General features: G+C 39.7%; 1 protein-coding gene across 3 annotated transcripts in view; it reads right to left on the bottom strand.

The window, feature by feature from the left end:
* The window catches only part of ERN1 (endoplasmic reticulum to nucleus signaling 1), a 34,583-nt gene that overhangs the window by 5,092 nt on the left and 12,733 nt on the right, over positions 1-16,758 (bottom strand). For 2 of the 3 annotated variants that reach the window (XM_068413092.1, XM_068413091.1), the window contains exons 3-15: positions 10,129-10,162; positions 9,060-9,132; positions 7,356-7,428; positions 6,936-7,058; positions 5,981-6,082; positions 5,228-5,489; positions 4,525-4,603; positions 3,582-3,744; positions 2,845-2,963; positions 2,325-2,516; positions 1,476-1,731; positions 612-702; positions 78-267 (exon numbers count right to left, since the gene is read on the bottom strand). In XM_068413092.1, the coding sequence (XP_068269193.1) occupies positions 78-267; positions 612-702; positions 1,476-1,731; positions 2,325-2,516; positions 2,845-2,963; positions 3,582-3,744; positions 4,525-4,603; positions 5,228-5,489; positions 5,981-6,082; positions 6,936-7,058; positions 7,356-7,428; positions 9,060-9,132; positions 10,129-10,162 (1,757 nt within the window). Of the gene's footprint in view, positions 1-77; positions 268-611; positions 703-1,475; positions 1,732-2,324; positions 2,517-2,844; positions 2,964-3,581; positions 3,745-4,524; positions 4,604-5,227; positions 5,490-5,980; positions 6,102-6,935; positions 7,059-7,355; positions 7,429-9,059; positions 9,133-10,128; positions 10,163-16,758 lie in introns of those variants that run through there. The other variant, XM_068413093.1, reaches the window with a different exon arrangement.

A 16,758-nucleotide genomic window follows, 5' to 3' on the forward strand; every position in this document is an offset into this window, starting at 1 on the left:
CTTCAGCTAAAGGAAATTAAAGGCCTTCCAGGGACAAGACTTGCACAAAGTCTGTAGGTTTGCAAGTGACCCCTCACCTCCTGTAGAGTGGCAGCACACAGCTCAATGGCTATGTACTGGAACTGCCGGTCCTTCTCCGTGCAGAAGTAGCGGATCACATTAGGATGCTCATCTGACTCTCGCAGCAGCTGCACTTCACGGTCTGCAAAGCTGAAGCACTCAGGGAGAATTCTTTTCACCGCAACATCACGGTTATCAAATGTCCCCCTGCAGACAGGAAGGAAAAGCCACATCAGCCTTTTACACTCTCTGTAGACAAAGCACGTACAAAGCCAGTGACAACAAGACATTTTACAGAGGCACATTAAAATGTTTCTTATGGGGGAAACAGATACATTTGTTCATTAAACATTTCTAAGGGAAGTAAAGTAGTTTTTGCTAGTGAAGAAACACCACATGAAACTATTCCAGACACACACAAAATACTTTTTCAAAAGTTTCATTTCTGTTAATATATGTTTGTTTGGGTTTTTTTTTTTAAAAAAGAGATGACTAATGCAAGTAAGACATTCATTGGTCTATTTAATGCTAATGTACATATTGTCTTCTACCTGTAAACAATTGTCCCTTCAGCTCCATGTCCCAACACATCTTTCGGGTTAAATGAAATCTTGCCAACCATCACTCTGTTTGTGTCTTCATCTGAACAAGAAACAAGGACTGATTTAGGATGGGTCAAGTCAGCCTTTTGCAACTGCACATCCTTCTGGGCCAGTGTGTAAAAGTCTTTGCTCATGTTTAAATTAGCAACACAAATGACCAAAAAAAATGACCATCTGCATTTTGGTACTCACGCTGAGTAGACAAATACTGGTGACCAAATGACCCCACATACAGAGTCAAACACATCCTGTACACAACACCTGACATAAGGTCTGGAAAGATGTTGTCTCAAGACAGTATAGGAGACTAGGTTCTTCTCAGCAGACAAACTCTTTCTACAAAGTTTTATAGTTTTCTTGCTGAATTTAGGAAATGCTGACTGACAGTTACGGAAGTGGGTTTACTAGCAGTTCCCCTGATTAGCCCTTGAAGGGACAAAGAGTGCACAGATCAGGCAGGAAGGCCACGCTGCATAAGCCTTATTTCTTGACTACAGTTAACCACAATATTTTTAACCAAATCTCTCCCTAGAATGGCTACAGGTTATAAGAATGTACTGCCATGGACAACATAATCCCTCACATGGTAGTTATGAGCTGGATGTTTTTCTAAAGCAAATAATCCTGCTCAGAGTCAGGGCATGGCACACCTGCACGGTGTTTTGCAAATGGTCAGACTAAATGAGAACGATGGTCTCTTTTCAGCTTTCTGATCTATGAAGTATCATCAATAAGTATTTTAATTGTGCTGTATCATCATACAGACTGGGGAAATACAGAGACTCACAATAAAAGACACTGGATCAACTTTACCTCCCTCTTCTTGCTCAGCAGAGAGGCAGCTCCCAACATCAGATGTGGAGATGCTGGAATATGCAGAATGGTTTGATGCTCTGGGGGACATATTTGGTGTGCTGGTAGCTGAGCTCTCTGTCCGTCCATAGGAGGTGTCCAGGAAATCTGCTTCTGGGGGTAGATCGCTGGGAGCAGGAAAGGGCAGCTTCTGTTGCTGCAAGAGCTGTATCTTCTCTTCCAGCTGATGCTGCCTCTGTTGCTGCTGATGTACACTCTGTGAGAAAGGACCTCAGTTCCGTAAGTGAAGTTTCTTACAGTCACGTCACAAAAGGGAACTCTATAGCTATTGGGGTGGCCACATCCAAAAGGTGGGAGGAAAACTCTCTTGTTATGACACTATCAGCCAGGTGTCACTCACACGCCTTAATTTCATTCTGAACTTCCATTGAAAAGCTGAGAAATCACACTGGTTGGTTAAAAGGGGAAAAGCTAACTGCTACTGTGTTGACTGTGTGTCTTTAAACCACAGAAGGATAAAGGCTTTGATCCAAAAGCTGGAAAACCTGACAGTGGTTCAGGTGAGGAAGAGAGGAGTGAAGCCAATGGTGTTAAGATCATGTCCCGGAAGAGAGTTACATATACAAAAACCAGATTGGTGGGATGAAAACAAAATGTCTCCAGAGTTGACACATATGCCCAGAGAAATCACTGTTCTGTCAAATTTGTAGCCTTTGCTACCCCCTGCACATCCCTGAGAAGGGAAGAAGCCCCTGTAGCGCGTTACTTTCTAACTCCTGTGTAATTTCTTGGGCTGTAAAATGTTACTGATCCTCCCAACAAAAGCACATCAAGCTAAGTCAGCATTACCATTGGGTAAGTGATGATAAAAGCCACCCAGCCCACAAGCAGGAAAGTGCTGAGAATGATGGTGGCCATGTCTTTCAACATGGAGTCCACAGGAGCCTCTGGCCGAGGGACAGGCCAAGCAGGTTTCTCCTCAATATCCTTTGGAACAGCAGGAGGCACTTCTGTTGAGGAACCTTCAACGATGTCAATAACCTAAGAGGCAAAGAAAGCTCTGTTAGCTCAGTATCTGCACGGGTAACAGAGCACTTATACACTAGCCTTTCTGCTAAATCATTTTCAATAATTTCTAATCTTACCAAAGTCAAAGAAAGTTTTGCATGTGGAAAAAAAAAAGCAGCTGAAAGCCCTAACTCTGAACTAAGGAGTGACACGTCATCATCGCAGTGATTCCACGTGCTAAGTACATGAAAACTTGACACAAAAAACGTGAAGTAATTCCATGTAGCTTTTCTTCTGAGTCTCTCCCCAACTTCTTTACATTCTTCAATCACCCAGTAAGATGATTATTCTCTTCACAAACCTCTTCAATAGTGGCTTTGTCAGAGTCAGCCGGAATCACGTTTTCAGGCCTCTTAGGTAAGTTGCTTGGGAATTTCTCCAGGATCTTTGTAGGGGCAGATAACGGTGTTTCATGGTGCCCTTTAAATAAAACACATTTGTTGAAACAAAAAGTTGTCCCTTTTTAGGAAAGATATGAACTTCAGACAGTTCCTCATTTTTGAAGCAAAATTGTAAATGCCCTGAAAAGTCAATTTGAAAATTTTGGGATTTGGGACACACAGGACAGGCTGACACTTTATCAATATTATCTTCAGCCTCTGTGCCTTAATCCTCCATGGTAAACATGACCATCTGATCCATACGATGAGAATTAAAGTAACATTATGTGCAATAAAAAAATTCAAAGGAACCAGAATACACTATTTACAGTAAACAATAAACTACCTGTACCCCTCTCTGAAGGAGGGGGCAAATCAACAATAAACAACCTTCCACATATTGAGCCAAGCACTCTCCACCCTATGCACTGAATAAAGCAGGGGCCTTGGAAAAAACAGTACACAGTCATATACTTAAAGACATTAATTCATATGCAAATGAGGACGAATTAGAAACTATTATTAGAATTCAGTAATTGTTGCCAGGGTTTAGGCAGTCATTGTGACTGATTTACAGCAGCTGAAAAACAGCTCAGAGGTTTGGGTTAGAGTTGTCCTCCAGATGGCAATGCGGCCGTGCCCGTGGGGCCGCCCATACCGATCAAAAGCCAGTCGTTCCAGTAGCTGAGTCTGTTCTTGGCTTTCAGTCTGCCTGAAAACTTGACATCCGTGCTGGGGGTGATAACACACTCGCCATTGTCTTCAATCGTGACTCCTTCTGTTTTTGGACCCTCTAGTAAGGGTATGGCACTGCCGCGGGGCTAGAAAGAGAGATGATTGTTACAATGAAGGAAGCGCTGTGTCCCTGGAATATGTAAATAGGCAACTAAATAAAGAAATGGAGGTCAGAACTGGTGGGCAAGCAAAAATTACTGGCAGCAAAGTCACCGTAAGTAAACACGGCTATTACGCCCTCAGCAACTGCTTCAACAACCTTGGACATTAGACCTTCTAGGTTACACGTTGCCTAGGAGATGAGATTACTCTCTCTTTTTTTAGAAAAGTTAAACAGGATCTTTATTTCCTACCTGGACAGCCACAGCGTGAGCAAAACAAAACTATGATGCCGTTTCCTGTCTATGGGGAGTTACTCTGATGAACAAAGCAGCAATTTTACCATTAACCACAATGCACCAACAGTACCGCAGAGCAGCCTCTGGTCCACTCTGCTGAGCCCGCCTGGCACAATTCTGGATGAGCTACAGCTACTTCTTTGCAGCATTTTAAATGGTTCCTGAAATATGGTCGTGCATTCTGAGGCTTACTGTTAATTGTTTCATTAAATATTTAATTTGCTATGCCTGTCTTGGTAGCAATCTGCAATTTAAAACCAAATTTCTGTAGAAGTACAGCCTTCAGTGTTTTATTTTCTATTTTAATCGGATCCCTTTGCCACTTTACTATGGCAAAGTTGTCTTTTTTTATATATTTTTATGTATATTTCCATTTCAGCTTTTTTTTTTTTTAAACCCAGGACAGTACTAATTCTGTAAAGGCACTTTTCAGCAGGTGTCATTCAACTCTTGCAGCTCCCAACTTACCACAACAGTTACTCCTTCGTGCACCATTGATGGCGATGCGTACAAACTTGTGGAGTATTTTCCTACATATAGAGTTGGTCTGGAAAAAAACAGTAAGTGTTAGAAAGAAGTAGACAAAAGGATGTTCTACCATCTTAGCTAAAACCTTGGCAACACAATCCTGCAGAACTAATGCATGAGTTTCTCAAATCATCAATATTTATATCTTGAAAAGCCTGGCTCTGTAAAATTGTTTTAAGTACTGCTGTACTATGAAGCCATTATTTTTAATTATGAAAGCATTATTAGTTGATTATTCATGTCACAATTACTCATTTGACTAACTCATGTCCTGTTTCTGCATTATTCAATAACTGTTATTTGCCAAAATGCTATGCACCTTTTTTATAACATGAAAGGCTTCACATTATAAAAACAACTCCATTCCACATTATAAGAAACGACTCAACACAGAACATCTGATAAAAGTTATGAATATACATTTCCTAAGCTTATGATAATTTTTTTTTTGTCTCTGCCTTTAGACAGGAAAAGATCACATATGATATAAAATAACAGCTGGAGAACTCGAGCTGCCTTTATGTACTCTTTTCACCATCTTCAAACTTGTAGAACGATCCTTAATTGAACGTATATAAATAAGGTCTTAATGACAAATCTCTGTCAAACAGACAGCGAGAACAAGAGGAATATTCATGCTCACGTCAGTTTGCTCTTGGTCTCTGTTTCCTTTGGGAAAGGGTATTTCCACTTGGTAATGTGTCCAACCTCCCCAGACATGAACGTCAAGTACCGCAGAGTTTCTATCCCCACGTTAGTGTGCATAACTTTCCGTAATCCTTCACGTTGCCAGATGTAAAAAGCTACCACGGGAGAAGCGTAATTCTGAATCCACAGTACGTCCCCAGACTCACTGTCTACAGTCACCACCAGCCCATCTCCGTTAGACACAAAGTGGGACATTTCTAAAATATACAAACACACAGGAGATTATCTGGATTGCTGCAGACACACAATTTTAATAATCCATAGTAACAGTCCAAGCCTTACGTTAACTGTGGAGTCCATTACCTTGCAAAAGAAGAGCTGATCAGCACATCAGTCATCAGAACTAGGCTGATGACAGTTCTGTTGCAGTGCAATACCAGTGCAATACCGTTTTCTGAGTGTGCACCACAGTTTCCCTTTGCTTCCTCTCCTGCCATTTGTCACTGAATTTTGAAGAGTCATATCTTCCAGAGCTGTACCACCTTAGATCCAATTTACCTGAAGCTACTTAACGGGCTCTAGATATTATGGCATGTAAAGGATAAAAACTGGCAGATGCACATCAACTGCACAAAAATCAGACAGCCTGACCTATTATAGAAAGAAATCAGAATCTTTTTGTCTGTATGCAAAACCCACGACCAATATGTGGGGGGAAAAAAAGAGAAGACAGCAATTAAATTCTTACTGTATTTTACGTCTTCATCAGGCAGAGTAGCTGCATAATCAAAATAGGTGGCATTCCATCGCAGCTCCTTCTTCTTTGTGTCATACATGGTGATCGTGTACTCTGTTAAAAAATATACAGGCTGTGAAGCAAAAAAACCTATGAGAGAATAGAATCAATCATCTCAAATCTGAGACACTCTTCAAAACACCACACACACCACTAGCTGCTCTCTGCATTTCATTTTCCCAACACTCCTGATAGAGAAACGTTTCATAGCTGTTAAATATAATACCTGATCCACTCATACACTGATCTACAGGAACCTCGGAACGAGCCCCGCAGACAGTTACTGCCCACGTTACCAGCATTTTGTTTTTACTGCACAGCTTCTTCTGATGTGCTTTGTTTTACTAACAAATTTCCAAACCCTGCATTCTAAAATTCAGCATATCGTGTTCTGTAACTGAACTATGACTCCTAAAGAAAACATTAATATAGAGGTTCAAGAACAAGTCTATAACACTTATTCCTCTTTACTAGTCAACACCTACATGGTGTTGGCCTGATTTTAACAGTTATTTAGAATCCTGCATTTCTAATTTCAGCGGATACGCTATATCTCCATTTTCTTTAAACAGGTTATATAAAAGCTGTATGTTACAGAGCAAACTTGGGTTCACAGCTGCTACTGGAATGCACCGTTAAATAGAATATAAATGCCACTTAAACAACAAGAAGAATGATGGACCTGTCTACTGCCAAAGTTTTTTTAAAAAAACAGTATCTTTCTGCTGCTGTAAAGAGTTAATAACTTTTTTGTGTACAGTCTAAAATAATAATTTACAGAAGTTTTTCTAAGAAGTAAACTGAAAAACATGAACCGATCACAAGGTCATCTGTTATGATCCTAAACTTTAAAAACAACGACAACATCAAATTTTCTTCTAAGCTGTAGAAAAAAAAAGCATATGACCTGTTCTCCCAAGATACAGGAGGGATGTTGACGGGCAAAGACTTTCTGCAAATGAGGAAGTCAAGGTTTGCTGCTTCTCCCCAGTCATGAGGTCAATCACGTACCAAATATCCTGCTTTTTACCTGAAATCATAATTTAAGCCACATTACCATTCAGTTGTGATAAGTAATAACTGTCCTTCCTTCTCCCCTTCTCCTCCCAAACCCATGTGCAATTAGAGAATGTCAGGACAGTGAGCCATAAATTTGTTATTATTTGTAGTACAAATGCACTGACTGTATCTCAGATAACGGAGGATGTCTAACTGTGTTGCAACGGGATTTCTAATTTCATTATAATTGTCAGGCAGTCAATGTCTGGGAGTTACGTTTTGTAGTCACTGAACATATTACAATCTAAGAGATTAAATTTGAGCTCACCCATGTAGAGGATCCCATCTGAACTGCGACAGGGAGATGCCTGCACCAGCTCTGGGATAGTAAATGGAAGTTTCTAAGGGAAAAAAAAAACAAAAGAACAAAAGCTTATTCACATTGGTGTGATAGTCTTCACATTTGTTCATGGAAAAGGGTGGTTGGAAAACTTCAAAAATCTCTAATGACAGTTTTTTACTGTTTGTTTATTGTTGTTGTATTATTGCAGTGCCTGAGAACTCAACATTTCAGGTCAAGGCCCTGCTCTGCAAGCCCAGAACGGAGAGAAGTCTGTCTCAGTGAGGATACAAGAAGAGAAATGCATGTAGAATGGAAGAACTACTTGCAGCTGAGAGGCTTGGAGGCCAAGACTCTGTGGTTTTGATGTCTACCGTCATCACTTATAAAGTGTCTGGGTTTCAACAGACTGTTGCTTAATTGCCTCACCTATAACGAGCATAAAATGGTTCTCCACAGGACTGTACAGTAACATTTACAAAGGCCAGATATCGTCATACAAATGAAACTGCTGAGAGGGCAAAGCATGAATCTCCGACCGAAGAGTTCTTGAGATCCTGCCAAGCCTGGGTTGCGCTTACAGAATGGGTGACCACCCTTCCTAAGTGTTAAGAGACTTTTATTGGGATGAGGTCACAAGAGCAATGGACAAGCTGCACCAACAATAAAGATCAGGCCTTTGCTAAGTTTACTCAAATATGCTAAAATTACTCCACTCTTGCTTAAAACTTCTATAACAGTGATTCTAAACAGAAATTAAACTACTTTAATTCAAAAAGAGGGGAGATTAACAGAATAAAGGAATAGATTCAAATAGATTGCTGCTTCCTGGATTCACCCGGGAAGAGAACCAAGAATCATTTTGCAAGTTATGATCCAGCTGTACTGGGGGACGGGGGAGTGGTGAGTAAATACTAAAATATTTAACAATATTGAAGTTCTTAAGGGAAACCATAGCAGCTACCAGAGAAAAGAAACTTGTGGGAAGCCAAACATTTTATCTGAGTATCACCACAAAGTAATAATAAACACCAAACGTTAGCTGCTATCTTTGAGTTACATGGATTGGTGACTATTTTGAAAAGGTTCAGTATTTTTGACTGCTTACTAAATCTTACAAAGACATCTTCTGAAGGTGCCAGCACAGAACATAGATTAATCCTGCCTTTTGGCAGATGGTTTTAGAAAATTAAGTATTCGGATGGAAGTGACATATCTGACCTGTATTATTCCGGGTACACCTTTCCCATCAAATTTATTTGTCATCATCATCATCATTATTTTAGCGAGTTACAGAAAAATAGTACAAGTGAACAAAACATATGTGGTGTTGATATTTTCAAGCAGAAATTATTTCCTGACGATCACAAGAAAGGTGGCAGCTTTCTGCTCTAATAAAGTAAAGCATGTTTTCACTCCGCAAAGGTGCTAAGCAACACAACGTAGGGCACTGTCATTCCAAACCCTTGTATCCTAACACTGACACAGGCAGCGGACACTGGTTTTTGGCTAGTCTGATCAAGCTTTTCCAAGAAACTGGTGCACTTCCATTAAACAGTACGAAAGCCTCAAAAACTTTACAGTACTGTCAAGAAAGCAGAAAATTCCCTTGGGGACTTATTCTTTGTGTGAGCCTGATTAGAGCACTTTTCTAAATATTATCAGAGGAGAGAATTTAAAAAATATACTTACGGTCAAGCCTTCACTATTCTTGCCACCAAGTGTATACAAACTGCCATCATTTGGGTCTGGAAGAAATGCTGGCCTAGGATTTAAGCAGCAATTATAAATGATAAAAAATGTACTGTGCTTCTCAGAAAACAGGAAAGCAACTATGGTCAGCTGGCTTTACAAAGAAGTTCATCTGACATTAGATTTTTTACTTTGTATTATCCATTTTCTGAAGTTTCATTTATTAACTGTGAAAATGAAAAAATATTAAGAAGTTTCAGAACTGATATAAGATTAATACTACACTCAAAAATCCAAAGATCCAAACGTGGCAGACAATCACTTGGGTGAAAGCTTTTAAACAACATCTACATGCTTTTAAAATGCCACAGAATTAAAACCAAACCAAATAAACAAACAAAACCAGAGAGCATAAGGAAGGCAAGGAACAATAAGAGAGTTGCCAGAACTAAGTAAATTTGAGAGGTAAAGGCAACCCCCCACCCAAACTACAAAAAACCCCAAACCAACCCCAACATCAAAAACAAACCACAGAAAAGAAAGGATGTTACCACTGACTTCACAGACCAAGTCAAGCCCCAGATTTTCTACAAAATGTGAGATTGCTATGCTGGAGGAACTACTCTGAAGTAACAGCTTGAGGGTTTCATTTGAAGATTCTGGTAGTGGTGGTGGCTGGAGTTTCCTACGCTTCACTATTTTTAGTCTTTTATGTGAAGAGAGTAAGAAATGGAAACCCCAGAGATCACTCCCTAGCTGTTCCTGGCATTTTTCAAAGCTGCTCAATTTAGATTGTGACACAGTTAGCAGCACACTCGATCTCTAAACCTGAGCAAGGGCTTGAGAGAACAGTCTGCAGACAGGATGTTTCTTCTTAGCACTACAAATAAGAGAATTATATGTAGCTAATTATAACCTCTGTATCTGCTCTCTAAACCACCTTAAACTGCCTTACACAAGATACGCAACTTTTCTAGAACATAGATTGTTTTGGTTCAAGTTAAACCAAATTTCAAGATGCCAGTGAAAACTGAACAAGCAGTAAATGAGATAAAGGAAGCAGACTTACTCTTCCACATGTATTGGCACCTGGAGTACCGGATCTGCATAAACAGAAATAGAAAAAGTCATAATACTGGCAATTCAATTCCTTGAACTCACTAGGTACAGGATTAAGTCAGGCCTGCAACAACCTGCTCCTTTCCTTTTTGAAAGGCCGATGCACAGAGCTTCAAAGGTGCCATCTCAGCAGCCTCAACGATCTCCTGGTTGGTTGTGAAACTCGGTTTGTAAAATGGGAAAGTACAAAGCACCTGAGAAGTTTTAAACCTTCTGAAGTTCTTTGCTCAGTTTTATCCACACTACCCCCCAGCTACCCCCGGGAGTAGATTTGGGGAAAACAGCAGCACTGTATTGTATCTTGAGTTTTCTCCTTATTTCTCCCTTGGACAGAGCACACAGCGTCTGTTAGAACTGCCTGTACACGTTAATAAAATCTCTTGCTTCCGATAGATGTGTGTGATGGCTGGGCACTGGCTGCCCAGGAGGCAGCTGACCGTAACTTGCAGCAACTGCTGTCACTGCGCAGGCTTCAACAACCAATTGTACTTAAAACCAAGCTACACATACTGGAAGTTTGCAGATGCTGTGAGAACAGGGGTACAAAAGTACATATCTTGATACTTTTAAATCTGTATTTTATGAAGTTTTGCTACTGTGTGTCTCAGGCAGGTAAGCATATGCTTTCCAGCCAACTCAACATTTAATTTAAAATGCAACATACAAATGGAAAGCCCAGTGCTGCACCTACTGAAGTGAACGGGAAGACTGCCAATGACTTGAAGAACAAGGCTCTGACGCAAGTCAGAAAAAACTTAAGGTCCGCTTCCCTCCAAGATAAAACCTCTGTGATCAGCATGTCACTGAAAAGAACGCAGAAGTCTGCCAAGGGCTACACAAAATCACCTCAAACCTGATTTTTTCACTTGAATAATCTCGCTAAAATTTATCCAAGAATCCACATTACATAAAAATCAAAAGGTTTGGAAACAATCTCACAGCAGTTGGTATTTTGAGTGATCAGAATCACATTTTAGCTTTCATCAACAAAAAAGTTACGAAATAAAACCTGACAATGCTAAATCTGAATCCTTACATACTAAAAGGTAAATTAAGAACAATAATTTGACTTTAATGTAAGGTGATGTAACCTCAAAATTACTATCTGAGGCCTCAAAAAATCCTGAATCATGGGATTTTCAATCCTGATGCCAAACCCACAAAAGTTCCCTGATTTGTAAGACATACTGCACAATTTCCAAGACAAACGTGTGTGCTTATTTAGGAGTATATTGGCAGGAAGTAACTCAGAAGTCAAGAGGATGGAAGGCATCTTCATTTCTGCAAGGCAAATCAAACCACGACACCAGAATAAGCCTGAGTAAGAAGATAAAAGATGACCACGCAAACAGATACTGTTTTTTCACCTGTTCCGTCTCCATGCAACCATCATGATGCTACAGGAAGGAAGTAAGAACAAAAACAATGATGTTTTGAGAGCCTTTCATTGGGAAACTGGCACAGATTCTGGACAGCTTGAGTGTACTGTAATATTTGCAGAGCTAAGCAAGACAAGAACAAGAAATTCAGGGCTCATTACACAGGTCTTACAAAGGCTCTACCACTCTGCAGTATATTGCACCACACGAACTGCTGGGGTTGATGATAACAGCCTGGGAGCACGTCCCGGTGTTTTTATATAACAGGTTAAAAAAACATAAGAAACTCCTGCCCAAAGAGATCTCTAGCAGCAAAGCAGCTGAAAACAGTAGTCACCAAAAGACACACATATAATATCAGAGACAGAAAGAAAGCACAATATAAGGAATAACTAGTACTATCTGAATCAAGTTTCAGATTTTCTAACTGCACTGTTGCTGACACAACACAAGAAGCACTCTACCGTAGAACAGGACAGAATGTGATTTCCTTAAACATATTAGTATGTCAGGTTTGTTTGGTTTTTTTTTTCAAAGAATGCTCAGGAAAACCTGAACAATTACAAGAAATTTCAAAAGGTAAATTATGTTTTCTAGCAACTGATCCTGGTTTGTCCATGACATTTGCAGGAGAGTCTGGTTAGTAATGCTTTCCTATACCTCCCTCTCTTCCCCCAAAATACAGTGAATAATAATAATAATACAGTACAGCATTTGTGGACTAATAATTTCATTTAATTTTCTAAGACTGGGCAATCTACTTGTACAAAAAAAAAGTGTTCCACTCTGCTCCAACTATCTCAAAGGTCCGAGAAATGTTGCATGATTTTATTGACCACATAGCACCATAAGTGAAAGAACACAGATATATATACGCAATATTTACTTGCATTAAGCTTTTACCCCCAAGCTTGTATTTCTAAAAGCTGTTGGAAAAATGTCACTTATAACAATTTAATCAACAAATGTACCCTTACACTTTAATAAACAATGCCAGAAATCCCATGAATGTCTCTTCAACTCCGGTAGTGAGTTTTTCTGAAGCACTCTTGTATATCAGAAGACACGAATGAAAGCCTTATGACAAGTTCCAAGCTGTTCAGCGTGTGCTGTACAGAAGCATCATGCTCATGAGAAAGTCCTTAAACTTTTCTTTAGTATCATGTCTTCAATATCAAGAACAACAGTGCTTCAACAGAAGTGAAAAAAACCCTGATTTTACTTGTTTTCTCAGTAACTGAAATTTGATTTACTAACAATGATAAAAAAGAGGTAGATGGAACAGATTAAGACGTTATTACAAAACAGCAGGAAACATTTCTAGTACTTACTGGCATATGAACCAAAACACTGATTATTCTGATGGTTCCTGCAACATTTAAGTGTTGTATATGAACTGTTAGAAAGCATTTAGTATCAATATCTGACTCATTTCCATGCATGAGCCTATTCACAATGAGTGAACACAAACTGAAGGAATAGTTTATTTTCTGAAATAAAATAAACCTGGACCATCCACCTGGAAAGACGGGATGTGGAGAGCCATTTCTCTACATTTTTTAGCTACTGGGGTGATGTAAATTTTCTCATTTTCTTAACACTTTCATGATCTTGAACTAAGGTTGTAGCTATGCGAAGATACTTTGAAGACAGACAATGAACTCTTCACATTCACTTTCATGTGGTTTGGGACATATTCCAACTTTATTTCAAAGTTTGTTTTGAAATAAGAACTCGCTCTGAGATAAAAAAGAGAATCTTGAGTTTAATTTATTGTTATCAGGTCTTACAATAGTTTTCACATGCTTGAATACAGACTGGTAAAAGAATGAGTCGTGTTATAACCGCATATAACCTTTTGCTCCACAATGGGTCAAACGGAAAAAGTTCTTGCAAAAGTCAGAGAACTGAGGCCTTCTCTTCTCCTCAGCAGCTCAGCACTCAAGCGTTAACACGCTGAGACTGGAATCACGTAATCCTGCTTTCAAAATTTCCCTGAACTGCAGTTCCCTGTAATTAGGTAAGTCATTCTAATAGGCCCGATCTGTTCCAATACCAACAACAGCGATAACAACCACTGAACAAAGCAGTAAGTATTCTGTATTGGAACAAAAACTTTACAGAGAAAATGTGATAAAACTGTGGAGCCTCTCCCTTAAGCCTCCATTCCCTGTAGCAGAGGAAAAGCCAACTTCCTGCTACATCCCACATAAAGCTCTTGGTATGACAGCCTGCCCAAAAGCCTTCCACTTTCTAGACTAAGAAAACAAAGGTGTTAAAACAACTATGGAGTTGTTGCAGGGGTGAGTTAGGAAGCAGGACACCATCCTGTAAATATCTCCAGTGCTGGAGGGAAGATCGAGTTCTCTATAGTTACTTCCATGGGTGTCCAATTGGTTTTCCTGCAGCCTCCACTAAGGCAGAGCATGGTACCGATTCCTACATTAAAATCCTACAATTCAGTACACGCTAGCTTTAGCTTTCTGATCTGGTAATACACACCTGTGTGTAAACAAGCACATGCACACACTATTAGTAAAATTACTGCCACTGACAGTCTTCATTAAATTAGTTCAGCAAAGCATATTAATGCCCACAAGCACAGGGAGTTCAAGAGCATCAGTAGAACAGAAATGCCATTAAGACGACTGCTGATACCTCTCCTTGTCATTGTGGGACTTAAAAGAGTTATCCTGTAAGAACTGAAAAGCTTTCATTTTTACAAGGTAATAAAAAGATTTGTAAAATAACTGTGTCAAGAAAAAAAGAATGAAAATTACATTGATCCTAGACTATAAAGATTTATCCTAGAACTCTAAGAGTTTATTCACAAGTACAGCAGTTATTAGAAACCTGTTAACATAATGACTGCCCAGTAATTTAGTATATTACTGGGCTCAGTTACGCTTCCCTGAAATTAAGATTTTTGACCTAGCAGCAGGCAGTTGTCCCAATACAGTTCTGATTGCATCATGGACTCGGTGATCTTAAAGGTCCTTTCCAACCAAAACGATTCTATGATTCTACAGCCAGAAAATATTTGTGCCTGTATCGTTTGCTTGTGAGTGGGCAGAAGTATGCGACACATTTCAGATTATTCTGAAACAATTCTAACCCATATTTTGCATACATATATGGAAAAAAGCCATATATACAACTTTTGAAACTACAACCATACTGCTAAATATAAAGCATTTGACTTTTCTCCATATTTCACAAACACATGATAAGATAAAATTTGCCCTTTGACCAAAACCCAAGTCTTTTTTAATGCACAAGACAGAGTTGCACATTTTCATCACTATAACATGCCCTTAGGTAGAACACACAAAACCAATGACTGAAAAGGAGAAGTGGGAGATTCTGAAATAGCAAATGAGTAAGTTGCTGCCCCACTGGAATGAGCTGGAAAAAACGGTTTCCTGACCTGAGGCCCTACCATAAGATTTGGGCTAACGGGCCAATTTAAAATCGTGGCATCCTCGCCTGCTGTTGCAATGACAGTAGATGAGGTTAGAGATACCAACAAAAGATCCTCTGGAATTTGCTGAAAAGAGTACTGGCTACAGTTGTTTTGTTTTGACAATCCTTATTGATTTACAGCTATACACAAAGATATTGCTTCTTGCCTGGGAATAAGCACTGTTTAATTAGAGCAGGACCTACAGATCTCAGATTTGCCCTTTAGAACCTACATACTGCATACCATTAACAGGTACAGTCCTTATATCTTTGTCTTATTCTGACTAGTCCACTGAAGTCCATAGGTTATGAGTAAGGTATGAGAAATCAAAACCTTTTAAATTGATTGTGGGCCATGTTCTTTTCTGATTGCTACAGAGAACTGAAGATCATAACAAAATTTCTGCTGGCTCTAAATCTAGACCCAAATCTGTATATATTATGTGTTCTTCTGGCAAATTACTTCGAATTAGTTCTCAGGGGGAAAGCTTTTAAGGAGCTGGTGAATGAAAAGACAGAGATCACTTTGAACAGTACAGAAGGACACAGAGAACTGTCAGAAGAACAGAGAAATACTCTGTCCAATAGTACAGTCTGAAACACAAAGACGTACAGGATGATTTTTACAAAGATGTGAGGGAACAGGACAGTCTTAAAATCACATTCTTAAAGCTCACACTGAAATCAGAATTGTGAATATAAAGTCTGACATTAAGGAGAAAAGCATTCTCCAGATTCCATCTTGCCAACAGGTTTCTCATCACCATCCCTGTCACTGTCTACTTTCTCACCTGCCTGTAAAAGCCAGCCCACAGTGCTGCGCCCCTGTACCTTTCAAAGAGATCTATAGGAAATGACAGAAGTTGTTTCCTTTCCAGCAATTTTGGGGAAGAGATTTCATCCTAAGTAATCTTACTGAGGATGCTCACTAAGTATCTTCCTAGTGGCAAGTGCAGAAAACATGGGAGCCTATCACGGTGTCACTTAGAACTGACAGCTCCTTTTATTGATCAGAGATGGCATTAAGAGCCTTACCGAGTCTCTGATCTTAAGTCCTGCCACACCCTTTCAATACCCTTTCAAACAAGTGCCCTTCAATACAACGTGTTTTTGTAGGGCCACAGCAGGAGCAAAGGTGTCTCTCAGAAATCTGGGGGGAGGAGTGTGGGTTCTTTCTATTCACTTTCCAACCACATTCCAGCTTTCCACAGCCCAGAGAATGAGCGGCTTCAGTTACCTGGCCACTGAAAAATCCCGAGAGCTCTCAGATAGCAGGACCCATCGAAGCCAACAGGAAATGAAGGTATTAAACGCTGTCAACAAACAGGTCCACAATCTCCCTACCTATAACTGCAGGGAATGCAGCTTTATTTCTGAACTACTGGACAGTCCTATTACTCACTGACCCATTTTTTTGCCTGCTTTATGGGGAGCACAAGTATTCAGACTTAGCAGCACTACATGAAGGCAGGAAACCCAAACATATCGTGGTGATAACCACTGGCTCATTTACTCTGCATACCTAAGATAAGTTTCAGTGCTGAATTAAAACAAACCACACATGGCAAGGTTTTCATGTTTGTTTAAGTACTGCCTGATAATGAACACCGCCTTGTTTCTTTCCCCAGTGAAAATAAAATGTATATGAATTGCCTTTTGTTAAACACCTTGCTGCTTAAGTGCACTAATAAAATGTTTTCTTCCTGATGAATGCCTCTGCAGCACTTCAGGTGACCTCC

Source organism: Nyctibius grandis, chromosome 15, assembly GCF_013368605.1.
Source record: "Nyctibius grandis isolate bNycGra1 chromosome 15, bNycGra1.pri, whole genome shotgun sequence".
Lineage (NCBI taxonomy): Eukaryota > Metazoa > Chordata > Aves > Nyctibiiformes > Nyctibiidae > Nyctibius > Nyctibius grandis.